The 13,527-nt window shown below is 35.3% G+C and overlaps 1 protein-coding gene across 9 annotated transcripts; it reads left to right on the plus strand.

Annotated features, from left to right (window-relative positions):
• The first annotated feature begins 3,227 nt into the window (after window positions 1-3,227).
• LOC113310966 (autophagy-related protein 8C-like) lies at window positions 3,228-8,140 on the plus strand. Of its 9 annotated transcripts, XR_003341484.1 has the most exons (9): window positions 3,228-3,676; window positions 3,906-4,050; window positions 4,143-4,220; window positions 4,383-4,539; window positions 4,657-4,972; window positions 5,781-5,818; window positions 6,001-6,119; window positions 6,306-6,411; window positions 6,651-6,911. XR_003341484.1 is itself a non-coding variant. In XM_026559793.1 (4 exons), exons 1-4 carry the CDS (start codon window positions 4,865-4,867, stop codon window positions 6,347-6,349), a joined length of 309 nt encoding a protein of 102 aa, XP_026415578.1. In that variant the 5' UTR covers window positions 4,546-4,864; the 3' UTR covers window positions 6,350-6,911. The 9 variants fall into 9 exon arrangements, 1 of the variants encoding a protein (XP_026415578.1); XR_003341481.1 differs by lacking the exons at window positions 4,657-4,972; window positions 6,651-6,911 and adding an exon at window positions 8,008-8,140; XR_003341482.1 differs by having other exon boundaries at window positions 6,306-6,911.
• The last annotated feature ends 5,387 nt before the right edge of the window (window positions 8,141-13,527 follow it).

The raw sequence follows: 13,527 nt of genomic DNA on the forward strand, positions 1-13,527 counted from the left end.
ATTCTTGTGTTGAGTATATGAATGGCTATACTAATCATGTTCTATCGGTTAATATAGTCACATATTCCGTAAGGTTTTCCTTATGTTGAATATGTGAACGATTAAGTTAGTCGTCTCCGTATGATTACCTTAGTCGTAGCTTCGTAAGTTTACTTATGTTGAGCACCTTCAATTAAATTGATCACTTTTGTGATTTGATTTAGTTGCGTATTCCAATTAAATTAATCATGGGTTTACTTGTCGTTAATTTGGTTGAGTTTTGGATATAGAAAATCATTCTCATGGTTTTGGGTATCCAATAAAAAATCTTTCTTTTCTTTCGAAATTAAGGTCGCTCTTGTTGTTCTTTCAGGAATGACATCAAATGGGGGAGAGTTCTTTTGAACTTCTGCTTAATGGTAATATCTTGTGGGGAGTGCGGCTGTGGAATTTTATATGGGTTATCTTGTATCTTAAAACTCCTTGATTAATGCATTTAGCTTCGGCTTTATGATTGCATCTAAATTAAGTTGGTATGTATTTTTTCTTTTAGTCTATGAAATGTCTCTTGTGGAAATTTCATTATGATCACGTTCTTGTACCTTTTCCAATTTTATTGACAAAAAGGGGGAGAAATATTGTAGTTCACACTACAAATACATATGGTTTTCGGATCACTGTGTAAGGGGGAGTGGTTTCGATGATCGAGATGGAGTATTGACTAAGGAGGAGTGATACATATCACCATAATATTATTGTTGAAGTCGTGATACAATTGGACTTTGATGTTACATAATAATACTATGACACTGTATAATAATGAACGAGAATCTCGATTTCTTTCATTGTTATAGCTACGGATCTTCAACAACGGTGATGCTAAACTTACAACCTTAGGGATCATTGGAGTACTTGGAAGGACGAAGATTTCAGGGGACGTTGAAGATTAGACTATGGAATAGGAGCTACTAAAGTTTATCTTTTTTGTATTCCATATGTATTAATAGTTTTGTCACTAAAATTGACAAAGGGGGAGATTGTTAGAGCATAGATCGGTCAACTTCGCATGCGTTTCTATCTCAAGCATGTTTGTCAATGTTAGTGATAAAAGCTATGAGTCTTGATTTCTAGCCTACATAGCTAAGTCTCGGAGTAGGATAGGAAAAGTGTAGTTAAGCTCAAGGACTTCATGGCGATTCATCATACAACGACGAATATCTATACAAGGAACCGTGGAACTTCATCAACAAAAAGGTATGTGGAGACTTGAACTTATCTATCACTCAAAAGTCTATCTATTCTATCTCCTACTTCTTATGAGACAAAAGTCGTATGCTATATAGACTAGATCATACACACTTGACATTTCGAGCTGAGCATTCATTGCTTATGTTTTATCTCGAAATCGTGTGTTGGTAAAGCGTTTCGCTTTGATCAAGTTTATCTTCACCTAGTGACGAAAGTCATGAAAGTTTTAATCACTTTGAGAATTGCTCTGACGTGAATCGGTCTGTGAATAACGGCTACATAGCGTCCTCTGAGAATGTCTCAATGATTGAAATGAGAGTTTAGATTACATAACCATGTATTCCTTGAACCGAAGTTTTCAAACTTTGTTGATTAAGAGAAATCGGGAGGATTGTGGAATTGGCTTGCCAAGTCCGCGAACCCAGTCCGCAGACTCAGTCCACGAACTGTCGGAAGTTCTCGACGGAGTTTTTGCTGGATTTTCCAAAACTCGTTTGTGTACTTAGTCCGCGAACTGGCGGAAGTTCTCGAACAGAGAATTTCTGCTGAGTTTGGAAAACTCAACCGATTAACTTAAGTCCGCGAACTTGTTTGTGAACTTAAGAGGTTATTATCTAAAGATGTGCTTTGAAAAAGAAACATTAAATTACTAAGGAATGCTTTATGCAAACCGTGGCTATAATGTTCATGAGCCGATTCAATCGAATCGAATCATCTTTGTTTCAGTTGTGTCTTGTGTAGTTACATAAGATCTCATAGGAATTGAACAACTCTCTAACTTGTTCATTTGAGTCAATTGAACTAGTTATGGTGAAGAAGAACAAGGTTAATATAAAATGCTCATATGGTTGACCTTTTGGGTTACTATGTTGAACCAACATGAACGTACACGTTTGGGCATGGTTTTCACAATCCAGTAAACGTTTACCCAAATGTGTGTGACAAGCTAAGTTTTCGATCTAACGGTTTTGAAATATTAGCTTGAATCTATATCAGGTTTTCATCTAACGGTGAATAAGGATTGCTTTGTACCTAAGGAAAACCCTGATTTGAAGGTTATATAAAGGAGGCATCTAGCATTGAGAAAACCTAATCCCCACACGTCTGTGTGCTACTAGTGCGCTCGCTAGAGTCGATCTCTATTAACCTTTGATTTTCTTCTCTAAAATCAGGTTAACGACTTAAAGACTTCATTGGGATTGTGAAGCCAGACCGATACTACTTTTATCGTAGTTGTGTGATATGATCTTGCATTTTCTATCGTACGAGTACAATGGATTGATTATCTTGAGATCGTGAGAGTTCTCCGATAGGCAAGATAAAGAAGTCACAAACATCTTCGTCTCACTGTTTGTGATTCCTCGACAATCCGCTTGTGTAGTCAGGAAGGATTGTAGAGAGGTGATTGATTAATCTTGGCTGTTCTTCAGGAATATAAGACCGAATTATCAATTGGTTCTTGTTCACCTTGATTTTATATCTTAAGACGGAACAAAAACTAGGGTTTATCTGTGGGAGACAGATTTATCCTTTGATAGACTTTTTTGTGTGAGACAGATCTGTTTATTATCAAGTCTGTGATTTTGGGTTACAGCAACTCTTGGTTGTGGGTGAGATCATCTAAGGGAATCAAGTGCGCAGTATCCTGCTGGGATCAGAGGCGTAGGAGTACAACTGTACCTTGTATCAGTGGGAGATTGATAGGGATTCAACTATAGTCCAGTCCGAAGTTAGCTTGGAGTAGGCTAGTGTCTGTAACGGCTTAATACAGTGTGTATTCAATCTGGACTAGGTCCCGAGATTTTTCTGCATTTGCGGTTTCCTCGTTAACAAAATTTCTGGTGTCTGTTGCTTCATTTATAAATTACCTTTTAGTAATAATTTGTGCACCGTTGATATAGGTTGCAATCCTGCGGTTGATCTAAATTGTATTATTTTCAAGGGTTTTAGAATTAATATTTTTATTTTATTATTTATCATTTGAGAAAGGAATATCATCACCCCAAAGTCGTTTCCTTTTCCGTTTTCTTATCTTCCTCGCCCAACTCTGAAAATCTCACAGATCCAACCTCAACTCTCACAATCAAAGACTAATCCCAACCTCATCTCAAAATCAAAACCCATGTATCATATCTAAAAGAAAACCCCTCTTTTCTAACCCGAGATTTAGAGCAAACTCTCATCTGATTTTAGCTCGCTCGTTTTCAGTATGAGAGGGAGATGTAGAATCCTGCATATGGAAGCAAATCTCATCATCGAATCAAGTATGATATCAAAAACTAATCTAACCTCATCTTTGAATCAACACCTATCTCAGAATCAGAACCATAATCCTTTAGTATCCCCTAATTTTTTTACCCTAGATCGCGTTAATTTTTCTCCCGAAATCAAAGCGAACCCTCATCTCATATTTGATAGAGATGAGAGTAGAAGAAGAAGACTTCACCATGTAATCTTTTTACTTTTTCTTTTTTGTTATCATTGCTTGATTTTGTTTCTGCTCTTATTTGCTTGATTTTGTAAAAATTTTGCATTATTTCTTTTTGTTTGATGTATTTGATGGAGCCTTAAAGCATGGGTTTTATTTGATTTCATCTTTATGGTGTTTTAACTGATTGTGTGTGGTGTTGTTGGTTGGATTTGATGGTGTGGGCTGTTGGTGTTGGTGGTGTGATTAGTGCAACAGAATTTTGTGTTTAGTTGGTGGTGGTGCATCATTTGTTAAGGTGTTTGTGATGAGAAATAATTGGATCTGTTATGAGAATGGATGCTGGTGGTGGTGATGCAGGTAGAAATTGGTGGAGAATTTGACTCAAATTTGTGGTTGGTGATTTTTGCTTGCTTGTTGTGGATTTTTTTAGAATCAATGTTGCTGCTGGCGTTGATTTGGATATGTTGTCCTGATGTTTTCTTAGGTTAGAGAAGTGATGGGAATAATTTACCTTGCGGTGAGACTCTTTCACGGAGGAAACAAGGACAGAACTACATGGAAGGTAAAATCTTTGTTCAGAGCTCTTTTCGAATTAAAGCTAATGGCATCTGACTTCTTATGTGTAGATGATTCACAACTTTCTGTTTATGTGCTTGAGTTAATTGGTGTTTGAACCTATTCATGATATAGTAACTTAACTTAACTGATCTGGCCGTTTTTGAAGGAGTATTGTTGAATATTTGGATATCATCTGGGGACAGGGCGCTTGAGTTATTTTCACTTGTATAGCTCTTATGCTATCAACTGTGATACAATGGACGGGTTCAATCTGCAGCAAACATGACCAGAATAATGAAGCTGATCCCAAAAAAATCACGCAGGTTTATTCCTACACTGAAGACATACTGCTAATTTTTATCCTTGATTGTCTTTATATTTGGATTTTCTTGTATATTACTGGTCTCTGATTTCATTGAGATTGGGTTTACTGGACGCAGACATGATAAATGATTTGCTTGCATCCGTAGAGTCCTCTGCAGGGATGGACGAAGTAGTAATTCAGAATGATTAGAGAAGTTTAGGCCAAGTGAGCAACACCTGTGATTCGCAACTACATGTTTAGAAATGAAAACGTTTAAGCTCATTAAAGTCTTACTTCATGGTGTTTTTCTTTGAGTGGCGGGTTTCATGACTACATGATTAGAAATGAAAACGTGTAAGCTCATTACAGCTTTACTTCATGGAGATTTCTTTAAGTGGTGGGTTTCATGGAAGCAGTGGACTCTAGAACGTCTGTTAGGACACGTTTATTTGGTGTTTACTTTGCCATCACCATTTTTTTATTTTCTTATTCCATTGGTTGAATGCAACAGTCAACAGCTTTTATGCGTTCTTTGCTTGCACATGTTACTTGCACTTTTCACTTGCTTAATAATTTGTCTGGATTCCGGGGGGAATTTGTTGCCTTATAATGAGCCTTATGTAATTCCCCCCGGTCATGTAATATTCAAATCTTATATTCCGTGAGGCCTATGTAGACATTATTGAGTATTGAAGTCTTAAATTAGTTGTTTGTTCATTTGATGTGCTTCCTAGCCTAAACTTTTGTCATGAATTTTCGGTGTGTGTCTTAATTATTAGTGAACCTAGTAAGTTTTGATGAGTTAATTACACTTTCTTTACTGCTACTTGAGTTTACAGTTTTGGGTCTTACGTTGTTAACTAGAACTGAAAGTAATCAGCATGTGCTTTTACCATGATTCAGTGCGGGTTTGTATTGAACATTTTTATAGGAAATAATTTATCATGTTAGGATATCTTAGTTTTCGTTTCCATAAAACAGATAGCTTGCTTTTAAATGCTTGCATTTCTGTTGGTTGACTGATCGTATATGATATATGAACTGGAACTCAATGTGTGCATCATCTCTTGCTTTAAAAATTACACTGCTTTAGCTTCTAAGTAGTCTGATTTCCATGACCAATGTCTTTGGCTGTCTGTCAAGTTTTGGGCTTTCAAATCTCTGGTCCGTGGTTCATTCAATGCCCCTAACAAACTATCATTTGTTAACCATGGAATATCAATTTGGCTTGCATATAGAAATTCACATTTTTTATTTCAGGTGATTGTGGAGAAAGCCGAGCGAAGTGATAAGAAAAAGTGAGTGGTCATTGGTTTGGCTCTGATTTTCCACCTTCTACTTTAGTCGCGGCTGCACATCTGTATTGTTTACTGCATTGTTTACTGCAAATTCATAAAATTGAGTTTCTTTTAACTGCAATACTTAGTAACTTTCAGTATCTGATGTGTTTGCTCGTGTAATATTTTTCATTATTATACAGGTATCTAGTCCCAGCTGATTTGACTGTTGAGCAATTTGTCTATGTAATCCGAAAGAGGATCAAGTTTAGTGCAGAGAAAGCAATCTTCATCTTCGTGGATAACTTCCTCCCTCCAACAGGTATCGATCTCTCTATCAAAATCTGTATTCTTGTCAGCTGTCATTCTAGTGGCTGCTTGCTCTAGGCATGTTCTAAGTTACTGTGATCTCATAGTGTTCACCCTTGTAAATGATGTGCTCTGTGATTCATATTCGTAGTTTACTCTTAGCAAGTGTCTCATGATTTTGTTTCACATCTTCTTGTAGTCTCGATGGGATATTATAAAAGAAGAATGAACTTGATGTGTTGAATTGATTTAAAGAAGACATAGCAGAGAAGGTGGGCAGGGCATCTGGCATGGAGCTAAAAAAGGTTTGTTATCACCTCTTTTCTTTTTTGATGAATTTGTTGTTGTTATTATTTTGACTAAAAGACAAACTAACAGACTAAGATTCATAAAATTTAACCAAGAATGATGTTAATGTGCACTTTCACTTAGTTGTTTCATTGATGGCTTTTCTGAATTGCTGTTATCCTAAATGTACGTTTAGTCTGTTAATGGGATGTTTGGAAGGGTCTGGCTGGTGTTTCGTTTTCTGAAATGAATGCAGTATATATGTTCTCGAAGTCGATTAAAGGTGGTTTGTTAGGGGAGAACATCATATGTTGAACTTTACCACCAGAAAACCAATGCGTACCAAGTAATTACTCTGTAGAGTTTTCTTTGATTCTGTATGGTCTGAATCAAAATTAAATTGTAGTGTCAAGTTTTAATTTTGTTGATAAACTTTGTCGAACTTTTCAATCAAGTGATTATAGTAATGTCTTGTACACGCTTCAAACCTTGTTATGTAAATTTGTTCTTCTATGGTCGTATGAGTGTGCAAGTGTCTACCAAGAATATTTTGCTTCAATAATGTATGAACAGGATTTTGAAAAATACATATATATATATATATATATATATTGTAATTTTTTTCTAATTCTAATATATATTTTACAACGGATATAAAGGTTGCTTAAACTAACCGAGCGTTGCTTTAAATAAATAAAGTAACGCTTATATACGTTGCTCTAATTAATTAAAGCAACGTATGTAGAAGTTGCGAACAATTTGTGACGCCGTGTGGGCAACTTACATAAACGTTGCTGAAATTGTTAGCAACGACTATAAAGGTGGTAAATTTGGGTTTTTGGTGTACTGTCTGTTATTTCTTTTCCACACTATATTTGTTATATAATTGAAATAATACAGGTTGTACGTTCGTGATCATCAATTGGAAATCCAATCTTTGGTTGTTGATTGATATTGATTGATCCTTGGACATTGGTCTTTGGTACCGTCCAAGTATTCCTTGTATTTGATAATGACTCGCTATTGTTTTTAGCTTGAGTAAAAATCAAATCAAGAAAGAGATATTAACTCCTTGAGATACTTTTATCTAGATTGAACCTGACTGTCTAGTTGATTCTCTAACAAAGTATTTCAGAGTTAGTCCATACAGATTGCTAAGCGAAATATTGGGTGGTGTTGTTAGAACCCCGCTTTTTCATTTCTCTTTACAACTTCTGCATTCCATTTTTTTGTTCTCTATTACCCTACTGACCAGTCAACCTCGGTTCTTTTAGACATTTTCTGCTATTTATTTTACAGTGCATTGTTGCTTACTTACTGTCTAAAAAGTTCTCTTTACAGCTTCTGTACTCCAGTTTTTTGTTTCTCAAGTACCCTACTCAGTCCACTTTCAGTTCTTTTAGACATTTGCTGCTATTAATTTATCTTATAGTGCATTCTTGTTATTACTGATATAATTTTTAAGTTCATTATTGTTTCATTTCTGTTGGTGAAATTTCCCTTCATTTCTAAACAGTTTCCTTGTTGATTCCATAACAACAGTTTTTCTCTTAGGACCAGGCAGATTCCTATATTTTTCTTCTCATGTTGCTTTATAAATTCTTTTTGTCAAGGTTTTTAAAGCGTAAAGCGAAATGTGAATCGATTTTTCATTTCTATGAAGCGAAGCGTATGTTGAAGCGTGAACCGTAAATTCATGGTTGATGTTTAAAGCGGATGGATTCTTATAAATGACATTAATGACATTAATTTTTAGTGGGAATCATAAAATCTAGGAAAATAAAGTAGTATGTATATAAATTTAATATAAGTCTTATTATTAACAAAAACTGAAGCATGGCACAGTGGATGATAGGGCTGCACATGGTTCGGTTTTCATCGGTTTTTTGAAAAAATTAAACCGAAACCGAACTACTCGGTTTCCAATAATGAAAACCAATGAAACCATTTGGGTAGTTCGGTTTTTCTCGGTTCGGTTCCAACTCGGTTTTGTATAAAACCATTCGGTTTTTGGTTAACCACTGAAATTTTTTATATCTGTCAGTCTCACAAAAATGACAGGCAAATTTTTCTGAACCTGTCACTCAAGTTTCAGTTGCATCTTCAGGGGTTTTACGCTTATTGCTATGTGTTTCTGTCACTTTTATGACAGCTTCAGTTGCATCTCCATCTGCACTAGCATCTCCAGCAACACTAGCATCTTTAGCAGCACTTGCACCTCCAGCTGAATTTGCACCTCCATCTGAACTTGCATTAGGTGGAGGTCGAGGTGGCCGCTTATTAGAAGAAACAGAGGCAGTAGGTGTTGAACTGGATCCTCCTCGCATTGTCAAAAGGCAAGTCTGCAATGTGATAAACCATACATTTAATTTAAACCATACATTTAAGCAAAACCCCAATTTTTGGTTGTATGGGGTGAACTTTCTGATTCTTTCTACCCATTACTAATCAACTTTCTGATTCAATTCACAAAAACCCTAACTTAAGAAGAAATTAAAATGAAACCCTATACAATTCTCTATTCTTAAATTAAGAATAAACCCATCACTAATTACTCATTTTATAATTCAATTTCACATATATTTAAGAATAATTGACAAACCCTAATTTATGTATTCTGATTTACCTTCCCTAATTTATGTAAATCAACCTAAATGACCAATTTTACATTTGAAATCCCCAATTTTTTTCAATTTTACAAACCCTGATATCATAATTAAAATCATAAACATGACAACAATCACATAAATATGAACATGACAACAATCACAAGATTCACAACCAAACTACTTGCAGAGATCCCTGTAAATCAAGAATAAAGGTACAAAAATCAAACAAAACGAAAAATTAAAAAAAAAAAATTAATCAGTAATTTCAATAGCAGATTCAAAACCCCCAAATCTCCATTTCTAGTAAAAAAAATTTAAAGGAATCTGAAACAAAACCCAGATCTACAAAGTTTCAAAAAGAAATCAAACCTGAAAGACACCAGAAGTAGGAGTAATCAAAGAGAAGTTGGATTGAACAGCACCAGAAGAATCACGAGAAAGAGCTTCCTGAACCAATTTCCTCTACAAATCATAAGCACAGCTGCCAAAAATCAGTCGAGTCGAGTGAAGTTGGAAGTGGAACTGTCTGTGGGAAAGCTTTCTGATAATATGATATCTATGAAAGAAGAGAAGAGCGATGTAAGTTATTACTTATTAGGGTTAAATATCCCCATCAACGGCCTAAAATCATTTAATCCTACGGTCACTATTAATCGGTTAACCAATTGGTTATTGGTTCGGTTTTATTTCAAAACCTAAACCGAAACCGATACTGTCGGTTATCTGAAACTGACAACCATAAATGAACCACAGGAATATGGTTATGGTTCGGTTCGGTTAAAAAAATTCGGTTTTCGGTTTCGGTTTCGGTTATGGTTCGGTTTTGTGCAGCCCTAGATGACACTACTCGAGGATAGTGGGAGGCACAGGTGGGAAAATATATTGACTAGTCAAGAATCGCATCTTACAGAAGATTCAGGTGGGAAAATATCTTGACTAGTCAAGAATCACATCTAACAGAAGGAATCTGTACGAGTTTAAAAACCATGTTTTTTTTTGTTTTGATACTCAGTGCTTTCCTAGCAGTTAGGATTGGATTGTTCTGTTTTGGAAATATATAATTGTTATCCTGGAATGTCTAGGGTAGAGAACTCCTTTAATAAAAGATCATTATATTTATCTTTTCCAATATTGCAAACCCGACGTTGTCTTTTTAGCCGAGAAAGAAACTCATTTTTCTCGGATGTTTTCTTTTTTTTTTGCACAATAATGTTTGAAATAGCTGGGAGTAGCTAAAGGATTTTTTTTAAAAAATCTCAGTTTCATGACTGGTTTGTAGTTCCTTCGGTGGGAGTAGCTAAAGGGTTAGAAATAGCTTTGCACAATAATGTTGATATGAGGTTAATATCATCAAGGTTTAATGTTTGTCATTTTGAAACGAAATTAGGATATAATCAGATATTAATCATGTGTGTTTATGGGGTTGTTGGCGATGATGACAAATTGAACAATGGACTCATATCTCAGATATAGCCCAGCAAGTAAACAAACCATGCGCAGATCCTGATCGGGGACTTAAATGTCATCCTAGATCCAGACGAAAAGCAAGGGGGGTAATAAATTGAGCTTAAACAGTAAATTTTTCATTGTTCAGACAATTGACTCATTGGGATTACAAGATGCGGGATACAATGGTGCTCTGTTCAACTGGTCTAATAACAGAAAGGGAACTGCGAATATATTCGAAAGAATAGACAGAGCTTTGATCTCCTTCTTATATATGGTCTCAGAACTTCCCGAACACCAAGGTAACTCATTTACCCAGAGTAGGGTCAGATCATGCGCCTATTTTACTAGATTCCAACCCTCAGAAAAAAAAATCATTTTGGTGTATCAGGTCTTGACTATGCCATCCCACTTTACCCAGAGCTACTTGAAAATTACACTCAAATATAATATTTCCTAAAAAAAAATTTCTCATCGAAACTACAATTCTTATCCTCAGACCTTGCTCATTGGAATTCAGACATCTTCGGCAACATTCACAAAATATTAAGACTTTAAATAACAAAATAGACATCATTCATAGATCTCGAAACACATACAATGGCATAGAGAAGTTGAAAAATCTACAAGCGGAATTAGGAAAATGGTATGTTTTTAAAAAATGACTTCTACCATCAGCTGTCTAGAGATAAATTTTTCAAGGAATATGATCAGAATTCAAAGTACTTCCATGCCACTGCTTCTAATAGAAAAAGAATCAATGCAATCAATTCTCTTAAAGAACCATCTGGCCTTTGGCTCTCTAATAGGGACCAAATCAACTCTCTCCTGGTAAATCATTTTACTCAAATTAATAAGAACTTCTTAAATCAACAACTACAACATTGATATATCTAACATCATTAAAACCTGCGTCACTGAAGATGAAAATACTTCCCACCTCGAGATCCCCACAAAAGATGAAATTTGACACACCTTGTCTAATAGCTAATTTGGAAACTCTTGGGTCGAATATTATTTGTGCAGTCCAAGATTTCTTTAGTCTGGTATTCTTAATTGCGTTCAATCTGTAAGTACGATACCAAGTGTGATCGTCTATGGACAAAGTCGAGACAATACGCAACTTAATATTCACTTGAAAATAACTATTATACAAGACCGATTGACTATAATATCAAAGTCAAGTGATTAGGATTAACATACAAGTGTATATACTTTTAATTATAATAGAAAATTATAATTGCGGAAAATAAAAGTAAATGGCACCGCAAAATTTTGTTAACGAGGAAACCGCAAATGCAGAAAAATCTCGGGACCTAGTCCAGTTTTGAATACTCTCATAATTAAGCTGCTACACAAAGTACAATACCAACTTCGTATAGTTGAGACCAATTAATCTACCACTGGTTACTTAGTTCCTTCAGTATCCCTGCGTCTACGACCTTCCAGTCACGCACGTGAATCCCAAGATAGAAAATCAATCTTGAGTTGCTTTACCGATGTAAAGTCTTAAGCACTCAACTCCCTTAGATCATATTCCAACAGTAAAGGAACAAAACTGTTTGGTAACTGCTCCATTAATCTTTTAGAAAAAGATTTGTTGAGTTTGACAAAGGCTCTTCCGATTAAACAAATAAACTCCTTTGTTGGGTAAGATCAATCCAAATCAATAACTTAGATTTGTATTAACAACTATCAGATTCGGATATTGAAAAATACCACCAAATGATAGTTGTCGATCTAAAAGACTTTATGATTAGATATATCAAAAGATAAATCGGATCTAAGTCGGATCGCAACTGATCAAGATGTGTGCACAAATCACAAGATACGAAAACCAATAAGAAAATTTTTACTGTCTTCAAATCTTTAATTGCCTTCTTGTGCAGCACAAACTTGAATCTACTTATAATAGATCACACGCAGAACGGAGTCTGTTATTAAGGATGATTTCAAGTTGTCTTTAGATCTAACAACAGTTCTAAAGATCCCGTCAATACTTTGACCTAATTTGAGTGACCTTTATGTCAGAAGACAAGGATCTCAAGAATAATCAAACTGGGTGCAATCAAAGTTTCGACAGTCGTTATTCAATCAAACCAATAATCAAAAACTGAAGTAACAATGCAATTATTTATTTTCCCACCAACGGTACTCGTAGAGGTTCTTGATCTCACATAAGTCTTTGAACGAGTGGTCGTAAGAGATTTCGCCTTGGGTACTTTCCTCTCCAGTTATGAAGGGATCCAACATAACGCTAAGGTCGCTAGGCCTCAATAACTAGTCGTAGTTTCCGTTATTGTTTAAAATCGTATTTGTAACTTGTCAGATTTCGAAAAGACGGTTGGGATTCCCAGCCGTTATAGTGTTTCGGTTAGGAAACACCTTCACGTAACTTCCATTGAAGAACCCAAAAAGAATTTAAAACTACAAAACGGTTATTATTTCACGATTGACCACAGTTTGGTTTCCAAACCATCTTCTTTGATGGCTAGGAAAAAGCTAGCTATAACTTTCTCTGAAGACTAACTATAAAACCGGTGCCACGGTGGGGAGGGCCGGCCGAATATAAAACAGACATGTCAATTTGAAAAAGTGAAAGTATCACTTTGCATTGCAACGGAAAATTAGTTGATGCGTAAACCAAAATATGACTGCATAATGTGTTATGCATCCTTTGTGGTGGTTTACATAACGGTTATGTATTCAATTTTAAATAATTGTGCCTAAAAGGATAAATACCTCCGAATTTTTCGTAAAAACTCTAAATTTGATATTGTTGTTTGTAATCATTGTGTAAATCTCTTTAAAATCTTTCCAACGAGATAAAATTCCAAGGAACGAATTTTTAGATATGTAGTTTTCTTGTCAATTATACCCCTGAAAAAATATGATACACAAGGAGTTATTATAATTGGACTAAAAGGGATTGATAATTTTGTCTAGTCACACCAAAGCAATTCTATTTTTTTTTATCAAATTGAACATAGGCGTCAGGTTTCATTTTACAAAAAATTATCCATTAAAAAGACTCCCTCCCTTCAGGCCCCTCCAGTCGGTCGACCCAATTAATATTTT

Source organism: Papaver somniferum, chromosome 9 (assembly GCF_003573695.1).
Source record: "Papaver somniferum cultivar HN1 chromosome 9, ASM357369v1, whole genome shotgun sequence".
NCBI classification, from domain to species: domain Eukaryota; kingdom Viridiplantae; phylum Streptophyta; class Magnoliopsida; order Ranunculales; family Papaveraceae; genus Papaver; species Papaver somniferum.